This window comes from Bidens hawaiensis, unplaced genomic scaffold (genome assembly GCF_021521415.1).
Source record: "Bidens hawaiensis isolate Kalapana, Puna unplaced genomic scaffold, B.hawaiensis_p1.1 tig00005179_1, whole genome shotgun sequence".
Lineage (NCBI taxonomy): Eukaryota > Viridiplantae > Streptophyta > Magnoliopsida > Asterales > Asteraceae > Bidens > Bidens hawaiensis.
The window spans coordinates 452296-468419 of record NW_027491332.1 but is presented as its reverse complement, the minus strand read 5'-3'; the positions used below and the strand labels follow the sequence as shown (position 1 = coordinate 468419).

The following is a 16124-nucleotide window of genomic DNA, read 5'->3' as shown; positions in this document are numbered from 1 at the left end:
GGATATCCGTTAGGTTCAAGTGATGGGTTTGGTGGCTATCGGCCTGTTGTCGACCCTACAGGTGCGTATGGTTATTTTGGCCTCTTTTTTTTTATATCATCTTTTCCTAACTGCCTTTTGTTTTTGTAGTGTCGGATTCGAATGAGGTGTATGTTCAGCGGTGGAACATCCGCCGGGGAACAACCCTTCGGACGGCTGTGGACTGCGTCGAATGGGCGCGTCACGCGGCCCCCCGGTGGTGCACTGGGAGAAGCTATGTCAAGCTACCAGGTGGGTAGGCTGACAAACGAGCTTCGAATTCTCCTTGCCCGGATGCAGCCGCGCGTCGAGCTGCTTTGTCGTGAAAACGACAAGTTAAAGGCGGCTCGTATCCAAGAAGTAGCTCAGGCGCGGGCTATTCGGGAGGAGAACAGGAGACTCTCCGCCGTTGCTGCGGAGAAGGAGAAGGCCTTCAAGGCCCTTGAGGTTGAAGTTCAGGTTCGTCTCGAGGCCCGTTCCAAGGCTACCCAAGCTGTTAACGAACAGCTTCGGTTGGCTAAGGAAACTGCGCGGAACGCAACCGAGAGGGCCACCAAGGCTGAAGCTGTTGCGGAGCCTCTGCGCGCCGAGAATGAGGAGCTCAAAGCCAAACTAGAGAGGCTCCAGCAGGCTCATGACACCTTGGCCATGGAAGACGTCAAGAAGCTTCAAGAGATCTTGAACCAGAGGGGTATGCTTGACCATACTGAGCGTAAGCTAAAGGGCGTTGAAGAGGCTGCTGCTAAGGAAGTGTTGCTTGCCAACCTTAACAAAAGTGAAGCCGAACGCGCCCGTAACCAAGCTCAAGCTGCCCTCCAGGAGGCTCTGGTTACCAAGGAATGGCTTCTACGAGAAGCGTTGTCGCAGGTAAGCTTAGCTTCATAACGTCTTTACGCTTTTCTTTGTACTTAGAAAAGGTTTTGATACTTGGTATTTTTGTAGGTTGTGCATCGAGTCTTCACGGACACATCATATGACGATGCCATGAGCGCAGCCCTCAACGCTTCTCATGAGGATGGGGAAAAGGCTGGCTTCCTGCTTGGTCTAGGGTTCGTTGAGAAGGGCATCCTGCCTTCCAACTTCCCTTTATATGATGTGGATACTGAAGCTGTATATGACCAAGCAGTGAACCAGTATGCCGCCTTCCCGCACCCGGTGGTGGAGAAGGTGAACGAAGTTGCTGCTGCTGATGATGGGCTAACCATTCTCAAGACCTTCCTTGAACCGCCACAGCCAACTGATGGTGCGGGTACAAGTGGGTTTGGAGGGAGTGGCCCTGAAGCTTGATCTTTTAAATCCCTTCCCACTGTTAGGATAGATTTACGTCTTTGTATAGATTTATATTCTTGTAGGCGGGTAGATACCCGGCCATTCTTGTAATACTTTGAATTTTTATGGAATATAAATCTTTGTGCGGGTAGGACCGCCACTTTCACTGGATGACTTGCTTTATAAACGTTATATGACTTGCTCATGCATATTATAGCTTAATTTGGCACTTGTTTTGCCGCATAAACAATATATGATTCGCTCGTGCATATTTTAGTTTAACTTAGCAATTTTCCAAGTGTTTTGAATAAGTTGACCGTTCGACGCGCGGTTGTCAATAGGTTAGTGTTTAGTTTCCTCTATCATGATTATGCGGGTAGGACCGACACTTTCATTTAGTGGGATGACTAATCTTTACCTATAACTGACCTGCGTGAATGTTTTCCGTTTTTTGTGTTTACGCGGGTTTTGCCGCCGTCCACACGCAACGATGTCTTCACACTTATTTATGCGGTGAATACCGGCATATCAGTGTTTTGAATAAGTTAACCGTTCGACGCGCGGTTGTCAATAGGTTAGTTCGGTTTCCTCTATCATGATTTGTGCGGTTAGGACCGGCACTTTCATTTAGTGGGATGACTGAACTTCACCTATAACTGACCTACGTGAAGGTTGCCATCTGTTTTTTGTGCTTACGCGGGTTTTGCCGCCGTCCACACGCAACGATTTCTTCACACTTATTTATGCGGTGAAAACCGGCATATCAGTGTTTTGAATAAAATAACCGTTCGACGCGCGGTTGTCAATAGGTTAGTTCGGTTTCCTCTATCATGATTTGTGCGGGTAGGACCGGCACTTTCCTTTAGTGGGATGACCCAACTTTACCTATAACTGACCTGCGTGAAGGTTGGCCATTTTTTGTGTTTATGCGGGTTTTGCCGCCTTCCACACGCAACGACTTACTTCCCCACTTATGTATGCGGTGAAGACCGGCATATTAGTGTTTTGAATAAATTAACCGTTCGACGCGCGGTTGTCAATAGGTTAGTTCGGTTTCCTCTATCATGATTTGTGCGGGTAGGACCGGCACTTTCATTTAGTGGGATGACCCAACTTTACCTATAACTGACCTGCGTGAAGGTTGGCCGTTTTTTGTGTTTATGCGGGTTTTGCCGCCTTCCACACGCAACGACTTACTTCCCCACTTATGTATGCGGTGAAGACCGGCATATCAGTGTGGAAAGTTCATTAGTATAAATGTAAGATTATCAGCGTCAATGTGATAAGGTGAATCATTTCCATTAGAAGTGGCTATGGGCCTTTTCTTTTACAAGTTTGGAATTGATCTACATGCAGACTGTGTAATTGAGCTCCCTTCCATGTTGTTTGGATGGGAGTGCCATCGAGCCGATATGCACTTGGTTCGGGATTTCGTTGTTTACGCAGTATGTAGTCTCCAACATTGTAGCTGCAGTTTCGTCTGTCTTTTCTCTAACTGGGGTTCTACACGCATTAGCCTGCTCAGCGTTCATTACGCCACGAGGTGCGTGAGCGTCCCATCTCTGACAAATGCTTCGACGATGTCCTTCAAGTCTAAGCATTCCTCGGTGGTGTGGCCTCTTGTCCTGTGGAAGTCACAAAATTTGCTCTGATCAGCGTTGTGACGCTCTCGGATTATTGGAGCCTTTGGCCATGGGAGCCTCTCGGTGTCAAATATTTCGGTGACGCTTTTGGTGAGTGGCGTCCATCTGGAGTTCCGGTTCGACGACCGCATGTTATCCTTTCCGCCTAACCGAGGGTGCGAGCCGGATGAGGTGTGAAAGTTTACCCTTGACTGCCAAATACCTAGCTTCCTCTTTTTGTTTAGTCGGGCGGTAAGGACATTGTTTTCTCTTGTTTTCTGGGTGTAGAGGTTTGTGCTCTGGGGAAAATCTCTACCCAGTTGCTTTTCCGTTTCCGCGAAGCGTTTAGTTGCTGTCATGATGGCATCCCATGTGGATGGCATGCCATCTTTACCCGTTAAGGTGCGGATGAGCTCAGGGTCTTTCGCGCCCTGGATGAAAGCAGCGCGAACAAGATCTTCGCTAATACTGCCCAAACTTAGCTTCTTTGAATTGAAGCGTGTGATGAAGTCTAGTAAAGACTCATCTTCCTCTCGGATGCAGTTGAGGATTGTTCATTGCTCTTCAGTGTACTTTCTTTGTTGACTGAAGTGTTGGCTGAACTTCTGTTGGAAGTCTGCCCAATCGTAGATGTGGTGGACCGGTAGACGGTCGAACCACGCTCTGGCTGCTCCAACCAGCGTCATCTGGAACATATAACACCACATGGGTTCCGTCCAGTTGCTGACGGTTGCCCCCGCTATGAATCTGTTCAAATGATCGTCTGGGTCGGATATACCATCATAAGTGCCGATGTTGGACATCTGTTTGGCACTTCTTGGGGCGATTGCTTCCGTAATGTCCCTTGCAAACTTGGAGGTTCCCGCATTTGCAGCGGTTGGTCTGAAGGTTTTAGAGAAGTCACGTGGGTTTCCACCCGCGTTTTTTGGTTTGAAGGTTTCTCCAAAATTCCTTCTTGGTTGGAAGTCCGTTTCCTTACGCTTCCCTTTCGCCCTATGGCGAGGGTTTACGTCGGTGTCGGATTCCTCCGAATCATCGTCCAAGTACTCGCACTCATTGCTCATGTTGAGCTGTTGTCGAGTGCTTCCGAATTCGTCAGCCTGTTGGAGTGAACGTAAGCGTTCGTCCAACTCAGCTTGGAATTCTTTCTGACGTGCTTCCACCCACGCTTTAACTTGATCAAGTGTTTGGTGGGGGAACCTCGTCTGTCGTCTTTCCGCCTGGGTATCAATGAATCCCAGGGGATGATTGTTTACTGCACTTGCCCCGGCTCGGGTAACCGGGGTAGTGTTCGTAAAATTTACTGCACTTGCTCCGGCTTGAGTAACCGGGGTAGTGTTCGTAAAATTTGTGTGATCGCCGGTGTTCCTTCCAGTAGCTGGGGTTGTTTTTACCGGGATTTCTTGGTCACTCGCTGGCTTTGGCAACGGAGTAACCTTAACCATCTTTCCAGAAGTTTGAAAAAACTGAAAATTAGTTCTAGCTTTTATGCACGGATGGCGCCAATGAAGAAACACTAATTGACCCCGGGCAGATTACGGATAATCTGGGGGTTAAATAGATGTTTCCCACGAGGGGTTAGGTCCGGCAAAGATGGTTCTTCTGATGACCTGCAAAACAGACACCGTGAGCTCGTCACTGAGAAGGGGGGTACCTCCTTGTGACCACCCTCCGGCGTGAGAATCAGACTAGATTGCTCTTGAATATAAGTGTATATTAAGAGAAATGACTAGAGCAGATATCAGATAATATATGGAGATATAAGATATGATAAGATGATAATACCGTTCCAAGGTGTTGGAATATTTATAGCCGAAGGTAGGTTTCCAAGAAGGTAAAGCCGGCTGAATAGTATTCCTGTTCTGCCAACTGTGGGCTACGCACATGCCATGCTGGTGGTTGGTGGGTAGGCAGCGGCTGATAGTGACCAGGCCGGCTGTGTACTATTCCTTTTCCACCAACTGCAGGCCATGCACGTGCTACGACAGGTTGGTGAGTAGGCAGCGGCTGATAGTGACATTAAGTACTAGAGCATGCTGCTCGTTGTACTGTTGTCAGTGAGCTGTCGCAGCTTTGGTCAGATCTTTTGTCCATACCTTGTCAGGTACAGTACAAAAGATCCTCCAGTAGCGTACGGACTGGCTCATTTGGGCGGGAGTTTTCCCGGCTTTGGGCGGAAGTGTTCCCGGCTTGCTCACTCATTCTTCAGGTGACATTACTGAATTATTTAAGAGTTAAGTGCCTTGTGCGTGTAGCCTTGCTGCGCGGGTAGCCTTCCCTGATGGCTAGTATCCGTTGCTGCGGGAACAGGCGGAGTACGTCGACCATTGGGAGGCTTTTCCTGCGGGAACAGCTTGCGTACTGCGCGTAAGGACGTCACGTCTCTGAGCATGGTGGGTCCTGCGGATCCAGTTGGTTTCTGCGCAAACGTCTCTCTTCAAGGTGTCTTGCGAGTTTAGCCTTTGCGCAGACGTCCCTGTTGAAGGTGAGTCTTGCGGGTTCAACTGCGCAGACGTCCCTCTTTGAGGTGAGTCTTGCGGGTCCAACTGGACTCTGCTGGGACCTACCTCTTCAAATGGTTATGGCTTTAGAGTGTTGTAACCTTCTGTTTTATATATTTGATAGAAGCTCTAGTGTTCAATCCTTACTAAAATATACTGTTGCCGATCTTATTTAAAAATCGAACCCGCCTTTGTTTAATGCCATACGTAACGTACTAATTATTTATAAATTTGTTTTAAGAAACTGAGAATTAAGTGGTTACGGGTCAAACCAACGTGACGCGGACCACTTCAGCCTGCACTATAAACTCCTTGCTGGACCACCCATATTGTCACATCTACAGGTCTACCGGTGAACTACTTGATACAGGAGATTTGAGACTTGTTGATGTTCCAAAAAATAGAAACCCACTTCAACAAATTAGCATAGTTAAGGTCCACAAATTTTTTCTTTTTTTTTATTTATTTATTTGGTACTAGCTTTTAAACCCGTGTAATACACGAGATTTATCAAATGTTTAAAAAAATAAGATGAATTATTTGAAAGATGTGACAAAATTAAAGGTAAAAGATACAATTATGAAACAAATTAATAACCAATCAATCAATTATTAGTAATTATTAATATATATATATATATAGATATAGGGTAAGGATCCTAAGAGAACCCTTTACAAATTGAGAACTTTGAGAATCATTTTGGATCACTAAAAACACCTTTAAAAAAATATTTAAAAAAATCATAAAACAAAAAATAATAAAAAAATTTAAAAAAGTAAAAAATCAAAATTCTTATATTTCATTCCGGTTTCATTAAAAAAAATAAAAAAAACGCCGTATTATACACATATGTATAATTTTATTTAATATTTAGTTACGTAATATACACATATGTATAGTATCATTTATCTTAAATTATACACATGTGTGCAAAAAAAAACATGTGAATGTACCTATATGTATATATATTATACATATGTGTATATAATTTAGCTAAACCGAGTTTTTTTTTAATTTTTTTAGGAAACCCGGATGATAAAATAAGAATTTTGGTTTTTTTTTTACTTTTTTGATTTTTGTGTTTTTTTTATTTTATGATTTTTTTTTTGGTTTTTTGTGGTCTAAAATGGTTCTCATAGTTCTCAATTTCAAAAAGGTTCTCTCATGATTCTGATCCTATATATATATATGTATATATATATAGCAAATTTTTTCTTTTTTTTATTTATTTGGTACTAGCTTTTAAACCCGTGTAATACACGAGATTTATCAAATGTTTAAAAAAAATAAGATGAATTATTTGAAAGATGGGACAAAATTAAAGGTAAAAGATACAATTATGAAACAAATTAATAACCAATCAATCAATTATTAGTAATTATTAATATATATATATATATAGATATAGGGTAAGGATCCTAAGAGAACCCTTTACAAATTGAGAACTTTGAGAATCATTTTAGACCACTAAAAACACCTTTAAAAAAATATTTAAAAAAATCATAAAACAAAAAATAATAAAAAAATTTAAAAAAGTAAAAAATCAAAATTCTTATATTTCATTCCGGTTTCATTAAAAAAAATAAAAAAAACGCCGTATTATACACATATGTATAATTTTATTTAATATTTAGTTACGTAATATACACATATGTACAGTATCATTTATCTTAAATTATACACATGTGTGCAAAAAAAAACATGTGAATGTACCTATATGTATATATATTATACATATGTGTATATAATTTAGCTAAACCGAGTTTTTTTTTAATTTTTTTAGGAAACCCGGATGATAAAATAAGAATTTTGGTTTTTTTTTTACTTTTTTGATTTTTGTGTTTTTTTTATTTTATGATTTTTTTTTTGGTTTTTTGTGGTCTAAAATGGTTCTCATAGTTCTCAATTTTAAAAAGGTTCTCTCATGATTCTGATCCTATATATATATGTATATATATATAGCTAGAAGAGTACGAAGAATGTTATTAACGGAGCGAATTTTGCGTTCCGCTTTCCCATTTTGAGAAGATGTGTGAGGGCACGATAAACGGAATATCATGCCATTTTGATTACAATATTGGCGAAACGGAGTATTAATGTATCCGGTACCGTTGTCACATTGGAAAGTTTTGATTTTTCTTTCGAATTGAGTTTCTATTTGTTTAGAGAAACTATTAAATATTGAATATACTTGGGATTTTTTAGCTAAGGGGAATGTCCATAGAAAATTTGTGAGATCATCTAAGAAAAGTACGTAATATCTATGACCCCCGTTACTAACAATAGGAGATGTCCAAAGGTCGCTATGTATGATATCAAAAGGTAAAGATGTACACGAATTTGAAGGCATAAATGGTAATTTAATACTTTTTCCAATAACACAAGATGAACAAATGTTCTTATTCAATTTATTAAAAGAAATGGCATTAGAAGTTTGCAAAGATTGTAACAAAGCTAGGCCTAGGTGACCCAAACGTTGGTGCCAAAGCTGTTGAGATATAGCTGCAAAAGTAGATGGTGAAGTGTATTGGGTAGACTCCGGTGGTAGCAGAGGATAGAAATCACCGCTGCTGTTGCATCGAAGGATAGGGATCCGGGTCTTGAAATCCTTCACAAGAAAACCAAATGGATCAAATTCTATCGAAATCCAATTGTCAATAGTTAAACGACGAACGGATATTAAATTTTTAATAAGTTTAGGTGCAAGAAGGACATTATTTAACTTTAAAGGTGGGTAGGGTGGGGGTAGGATTTGGTGGCCTTGTCCATTGACCGGAATGGTAGTGCCGTTACCGACAATAATATTATTTAAAATGCCATTATTAAATAGAGATTGGAAATTACCTGGGTTATTGGTCATGTGGGATGTAGCTCCAGTATCCATAAGCCATTGATCAGGAGGGTTGAGTGACATGGTGTAGAGTGCCTGTTCAATGTTTGTAGGAGCATAAGCCTGGTTTGGCCGAGGACCAAGTATGCCATTCCTGGAGTTACCAGTTGAAGAATTCGGCCTAGGAACAGTTGGGTATGGGCATGGGGGTTCGGCCAGGTTGTTTGAGTGGGCTGATTGGACCAGGCCGATTGATTGTGGTGTGCATTAGGAGTCTGTTGCATCCAAGGGGGGCAAGATTGGTTATTTTGGGTTTGACCATTCCAAGTTGGTGTAAGATTTTGATAATTGTGTCCATGATTGTTGTACCCATAATTATTGTAACCAAGGCCACGTCCCCTACCTGATCCATTCCGACCACGCCCCCTATATGAAGTAGAATCTGAACGAGGATCGGTTGGGTGACCGTTTCTGTTGGTGGTTGCATGTAATGCCGTGCCCGCGGCTGATGCGGCAACTGTTGCTTGATGTGTCTTTCTTTGTTCTTCCATAGTGACGCGAGAGCGGGCAACATGGAACCATGGAAGGGGTTCATTGTTTTGTATAATCATTCCGATACCTTCATATTGTTCATTAAGGCCAATGACGAGTTGAATAACGAGGTCATCTTCAGAGATCGGAGCATCTACATTGGCAAGTTGGTCGGATATAACTTTTAATTCTTGACAATATGCATGCATGTTCGGAAAGTTGTCCAGCCGGGTGTTGGCAAACTTTGATTTTAAATAGACCGCACGTGTTGCTTTGCTGTCGTTGAATAGTTTTTCAAGGGTCGACCATGCATCATACGCAGTGGTATTCTTCTTTAAGATTGTGTTAAGCAAATCGATGGATATGGTGCCATAGATCCATTGAAGGACTATGGCATCTATCCGTTCCCACGAGTCAAGAGTGGCTGGAGACGTGGGGTTCTCTTTGTCATCGGGTTTCTTGTACAGGTGGTGGTTTATTGGTGGTGAGATGATCAAACACCAGAAAAGCTTTGCAATGAATTTTGAATAGTTCCGACCACGATGTGTATTGGTCGGATTCTGAATCGAGGGTAATGGGAATGAAAGTCTTTATGTTTGTGACAGTGACGGCCGGGTGAAGTTTATATTCCATGGAAAAAGGGTAAGAGGTGAGAACGAAGCGGAAGAGTGGGATCGGTGTAAAGCTAGCGCCAGAAAAAGAAAAACAAAGAGGGAGATGAGAATGACGGCGGCTAGGGTTTAGTCTCTTGATACCATGATAGAGACAATATATTTTTGTGGTTGATCTCTTCCTCTTTCATTCATTCTGATTATATAGAGTACAACGTAATCTCCTATTTTGAATATAAGATCTCCTTATAAATGCTAATTACAATAATACATAAATGCTTAATATAAGTCCTCTATTAGGAGTTTTCATAAGGAATCCCAAACACCCCCTTGCTTCCAACTTTAGGCTTGATTATAGTGGTGTTATATTTTGTGTACAAATATTTAAGCAGAAGATCGACTTTAGTGAAAATGTTCGATCAGGTTACAACACGTAAGGTTTAACCAGAAACATGCGTTGTTGATCTTCACCGGTCCCCTATGTTTCATTATATTATGTACTTTTGGTCCACAAAACCGGATAATTACATGATGGATTTTGTATATTGACTTATTGTTGTGTTATTGTTTGGCAAACTCTGTGTTGACATCATTGTTTGTAATAAAATAATGTACCTCTAACTTTAGGCTTGATTATAGTGGTAAGTGTTGACTGGTGTATGTTATATTGACTTCTTGTATTATTGTTTGACAAGCTCCGTGTTGATATATCATCGTTGCTCGTTATCATAAACTACCTCCAACTTTAGGCTTGATTATAGTGGTGATTGGTGTATATTATATTGACTTCTTGTTGTATGATTGTTTGACAAGCTTTGTGTTGGTATATCATCATTGCTCAAGTATAGTGGTGTCTGGTGTATATTATATATTCGGGTGAGAATCAAATGTAATTATTTGAGTATTTTTTTTCTATGTTACATTAATTTAGATTTGTGTCCTAAGTTTTGATGGTGATACATTAGCTTAGCAGAATGGGAGGTAAGAAGCAAACTAAAAAGGTGAACTTGGACCGGGCCACAAAAGAAGCCTCAGTGTTTTTCAATCATAGTGTACCCGCAAGGAACCTCAGAAAAGCTGATCTCGGTGCGGTTATATTTGGTGCCACACACAACACAATCAACGAATGCATTTCTAACAAGTTGTTTGGTAGTTGATTGTTTCCACTCTCTTTAGATTCTTTATTTTATGTGTTGCTCATGACGAACTTTAATAAGTCTTTGACTTCGTTTAACAGGTTTACCAGAGGGCCATTATTCATACATAAAGAACATCAAGCAAGGGCTTGTGCTGTTTTTGTTCAATTATAGTGACCGAAAACTTCATGGTGTATTTGAGGCTGCAAGTCAAGGTCAATTGAACATTGATAAGTATGCATGGCTCAATGATGGAGACGACACTGGATACACGAGGTATCCTGCACAGGTATCGTCTATTCGTCTTCATTGTAATTCAGTATCACTATCATGGAACGAATAATACACGTGTTTAGTTTTTATCTTTAAAACATACTTATTATATGTTATTATGTGGTTTGCATTATAGGTCAAGATCTCTGTCAAAAAGTTGTGTCAACCGTTGTCTGAAGACCAGTTTCAGCCCGTTATTGCTAATAACTACTACGAGAGCAAACACTTCCATTTTGAGTTGGATCGCTATCAGACTGGCATGCTTGTGGCAATGTTTACATCATTACCAACGAATCCTTCCGTTTCAACAAAGTGGAACAGTCTATACGCCCCTTTGCTTGCAGCTACGAAAAGACAAGAATACAATGCTCCTATAGTATCAGGAATGGCCTCGAGTTTGAACGATGCTCCTGCATTATCAGGAATAACCTCAGGGGTTTCGTATGCTTCCGCTCTTTGCAAAACCAGTACCGCTACAACCACCACGGCTGCGGTTGCTTCTAGCTCCCAACCAGCAGGAACATGGAGCGCATTGTTTAAACCTGAAGCTGGGACTAAAGACGAGTTGCCATTGAACATAGAAAATGAAGATAAGGGTGATTTGTTGGAAGCACCAGACACATGGGAGGATAGCATTTGGGCTGCCAATGACATGGAAGAATCTGAACGTGATCAAACTCGGGCATCAAACCTCAATCCCCAAGCACACGCTGCTACCGATAACATTAATGTCGTGCAAGGAAATACTTGGTTAGAAAGCCAACACATTGCTCCTACAACGTATCAAGTTGAACATGGTCAAGCCTCATACACGAGCGGTCAACATTTCACGAAGCCATCTTCTTCATCTGAACCACTAGATTGCTACCAAGATTACAACTTGCCCTTATCTATTGATACAGACGAGAGTGACAAGGATGAAAATCATGAGAAAGACAATTTATTCATTCCAAACAGATTTGTAGAGACATCCACCGATCTACAATCAGTGGTGGCCAAAGTAAGATATATATACATATTTGTGTTTTCTATCCAATTTTTCTGTTTTTTGGCTATGTTTTTGTCTAACTGAGATTGTATGGTTATCGTGTGAAGTTAATGCAAGAATTTGAAGTGATGAAGGTGTCTCAGTTGAAGCAGATTATGAAAACCAACATGTTAGAGCAAGAACTGGTACAGTCTCTGATACCAATACGTTTGTCCTTCCGTTAATGTTTTATTTGCATTATTCGTATTCTACTTAAAATGATTGCATTAACTGTATTAATTTATGTCATTTTGGTTTACAGGATACTTCAAGACAAGAGATTGTGCAGCTTAGAAATCGAGTTAGGTTTTTGGAATCTGGATCGCAACCAAATGTATACAATTTGTGGAAGTAAAGAAAATGATGAGGTTTTGGACGTTGTATATACACAACTTTCCTTAAGTTTGTGTCTTTTTATTCTTTTAACTAATCCGTCAAATTTTGCAGGTTTAATGCTATGACGAGAGACGTTTTTGGAGGTTGCTTAGCATGAAAGGAATCAGGAAAAGGAGTCATTTCTCCGTTTTGTGATGTTAGCTTTTGTTAGTGCTTAACAACATAATTTCTGGATTTGTCTTTCTTTTAATCTTTTTAAGTGAATAGTGATGATAATTTGTGACTGCTTGCACATTAATATAAAAAAAATCTTTTGATAGAACCCACCCTCCGTAATTTCATGTTGATGAAACAAATGCTTCTATACGAAGCAGCATTCGCATATTGAATGTTTTATGTGACGGTTGGATGCCTAATAAGTTGTGGAAATCAGTTTTGGATGAAAAAATGACCAGTTTATGCTTAGGGGGCCATTGTTGCTTTTACTAACCATATGCAAAAATCTGTCCACAGTGCTATATATGGTTATACAGAATGAGGACCTTAAGAGTCAACTCTCTTATGTAAAGGGTATAGTTTTAAAGATTGGTTAATAAATTAGTTAGGTTGTTACCTAATGTAACTAAGTGTGTAACTAAAAGAAGATTCGATTCGATTCGATAAGAATATGTAAATTTAGTAACATGAGGTCCGGTCAATCTACAACAAATAGCTAATTACAAGTCAACATCTTGACATATTGTTTTCCACAAACTTTATTTATCATACTTTTATACAGATCGCTAAACTCGCAACACTACTAAAATACGGAAGGTCGAATGCTTCAACTCAAAGGGCAATATCATGAAACGAGGGCAAAACCGCAATAAGGGGATCTCCATAACCAACAGCTTCTGCAGAATCACATATACAATCATTAGATTTACAAAACAAGCATTATTTTAAAGAAATCACTTTGAATAACCGTAAAATTTCTAGTTTTAGATACTTTTCGTTTTAAAACTACCTATTTGCCCGTTATAATAATCTAATAATGACCAAAAATAATGTTATTCTATAATCATACCTCCATCTTCGACAAGGATCTTTATGACTTCCCCGTCTACATCCGCCTGTATAATAATATTTCAAACGACACAATTACACAGTGATCGGATTCTAATAAAAAATGTCCCTTTTAAGAGCAGAAAATTAGAGGACCTCATCTCACCTTTACAGGAAGCTCGGTACCAAACTGGTTCAAGTAGCATATTGTTTGTCCTTTAATAACACTACCCTGTTTATAATTTTTTTAGAAAAAAAAAACGTTCACAATTACACTAGATATATAAAGTAATTTCTATAAGCAAAACTTTAGATGTTGCATTCTATATGCTAATTTGTTTGGCTTCTTAACGCTTGCGTTTGTAAATGGATTTGCTATTACTTTTTCAGAAGAGGTTGGTAAACTCTGTATAACTAAAATTTTCAAATCTTTTAAACTTGTCACTAAACCAAATTTACTTCCCTTTGGTTTTATGTTTTTGTAAAAACCGAATTAACGCTTCGGTTTTGGTTTTGGTTTTGGTTTTGCATGTAATAACAACTGAACCTGATTTCTAGACTTTTATTTTAAATAATTTAACTCAAATATTTTTGATTAAATGAATAATATTCTATTAGCTAACAATTAACAAGATTATTATTATTATTTATACATAAATTCATTATGTATATGATGCAAAAGATGATGACATGATCATCTTGTTGTGATTGCCTCCGTTCGTCATGGTAATGGATGGATATAAGGTGTATTTATAGGTTTGAAAGGGTACCAGTTATTGCTTTCATAGTTCAAAGCCATGTTGGAACCGGACCGGTCCGACCGGGATTTGGTTCACTGACCGGTCCGGTTCTGTGCAATTCACTCGCTTTCAGAGAACCGACGGTCCAATCGAAAAACCGGACCGGTTAAACCGGCTTTCTATGAAAAAAATATTTTTCTTTTTAAATTTTTTTTCAGCCCTACTGCCATTTTTGGATGGAAATAGTTGGCTGTTCCGACCGGTTGTCCTACCGTTTTGTCGCCCGATTCGGTTATGAAAACATTGGTTAAAAGACAATTAATTATTGGATAAAAAACAAATGACACGATGATTAAGCAAACTTTTATGTTTAAAAAGCGTTGTGGCTTTTCATGTATAAAATGAAGAAAGAAAGCAACTTAAGGAATAAGACATTTCGGTTGTATTTATAATAATAAATTGCTGAGTGCCCGTGCAATGCAGCGGGACGTGCACGTAACTCGACATTGAACGTATAGTATGTGTCACTATATACGTCATCTGATGACAGTGTGCACGTAGCCCAAAATTTGACACGTAGCACGTGCAAAGCTAGTTGCGTGTGATCGAAGATTGAACACGCGTAACCGGCCCGGAATGCACGTTTCTGACATTAAAACATGCTTAACCAACACCACGCGTGTAATTCATAACGATTACCGGTGTAGGGCGCTATGTTGAGCGCTTACCAAGATTTGGTTATGTGCGTTACGTGGTGCTGAACACTCGTTTATCGGCCCCGGTACATGTAAACAACGACATCTGCGTAACCGATGACTAAAATCAAGAAGCAAACCCAAAATATACAGTAATTATAAATAAATCACTTTTGTAAATCAACCCGTTTTGGCTCTAAACTCGTTCCGACTCGACATTGGTCTGACATGTCCCCTATCTACTCGAACCCGAACCAAATTAACCATTTTTGTTGTATTGACTTGTTCCGACCCTAATCCACTTTTACAAATGACCCAAGCTCACCCGACTCGACCTGTTACCAGTTTTACACGGTAATCGCGTAACATGTTAACTTTTTAAAACTAAAAACTATAGCAATACCATATCCTCAAATTAAAGAGAATAAAATACTCATTTTTATGATGTAGTTAATTTAAGAAAAATATTAACGTGTGAAAAGTTATGGCCGTTAAAAAGTCGAGGGGTAGTTGGTTTTGAATTAGGGGCATATGTGTAACTATTATATAAATTTACAAAAAAAGTAATGAAGTTGAGGGACCAAAGTTATAAGTATATTTTAAAAGAATGAAAAAACTTAATTACCTTTAATTTTTATATTTTTAATATATTGTGTGTTGTACATAAAGCATTGAGTTTAGTACATTTTAAAATTTAAAAGGTTAATCACTCATGCTTTATATATAGTATAGATATAAATATAGATAATAGTGTAGTGAGTGAAATTTGGTTAGTTTAATAAATAGCATGCGTATATTAAAACCATAAGGTATTCACTTTAGCGTAAAATTACACTTATCTTTTTCCAACCAATTAACATATTTTGTAAGTTTTGTTGAGTGTTAGAATTAAAATCCCATCCCAAGCGTCTTCGCTTCGTTAGAATTGGAATCTTAATTTCATTTTGGTGTGTTCGGTTCAAAGAATTGAAATTGGAATTCAATTCCTTCAAATTTCTTTAAATTAAGGAATTCCAAATCCTTCCAAAATATGAAGAAATTCAAGGTAATTCATTGAAATCTTTTCTCGAGTTTTTTTTTAACAAGGTTAATGAGTAAAACATTTTAGTTTTTTAAATTGTTTTGTTTTTTATTTATATTTTGAGTTATGATTTTTTTATTATTACTTTTGAATATTTTTAAGGGGTTTTTGATCTTAATATAAACCCATAATAAAAATTCAAAAAACATATTAAAAAACTCATAATGCAAAATAAATGAAAAACAAAAAACCTAAAATAACTAAAATGTTTTCACCGTTATCCTTATTAAAAAAACGATTTTTATTCATTTGTCAAACAAACACATTAAAGAATGTAATTGGATTTCAATTCTCTCTAATTCCAATTCCTATTGGAATGTTCAGATTCCAAATCAAATTCATTCAAATTTCAAATCCTATGCAATTTCCAATTCTTATTCCATTTCATTCCATGAAACGAATGTGCCTTA

General features: G+C 38.9%; 1 protein-coding gene across 1 annotated transcript; it reads left to right on the top strand.

The window, feature by feature from the left end:
- The first annotated feature begins 9713 nt into the window (after positions 1-9713).
- On the top strand, positions 9714-12271 carry LOC143629223 (uncharacterized). The gene is made up of 7 exons (XM_077098552.1): positions 9714-9922; positions 10348-10531; positions 10620-10807; positions 10928-11791; positions 11887-11964; positions 12081-12152; positions 12266-12271. Exons 1-7 carry the CDS (start codon positions 9863-9865, stop codon positions 12269-12271), a joined length of 1452 nt encoding a protein of 483 aa, XP_076954667.1. The 5' UTR covers positions 9714-9862.
- Positions 12272-16124: the final 3853 nt, after the last annotated feature.

Bases quoted from the DNA above. Each gene is read 5' to 3' on its own strand.
- LOC143629223 (XM_077098552.1), top strand. From the start codon at position 9,863: ATGTTTCATTATATTATGTACTTTTGGTCCACAAAACCGGATAATTAC. The intron at 9,923-10,347 runs GTATATTGACTT...GTGATACATTAG, and splicing joins ATAATTACATGATGGATTTT to CTTAGCAGAATGGGAGGTAA. The intron at 10,808-10,927 runs GTATCGTCTATT...TTTGCATTATAG, and splicing joins ACACGAGGTATCCTGCACAG to GTCAAGATCTCTGTCAAAAA.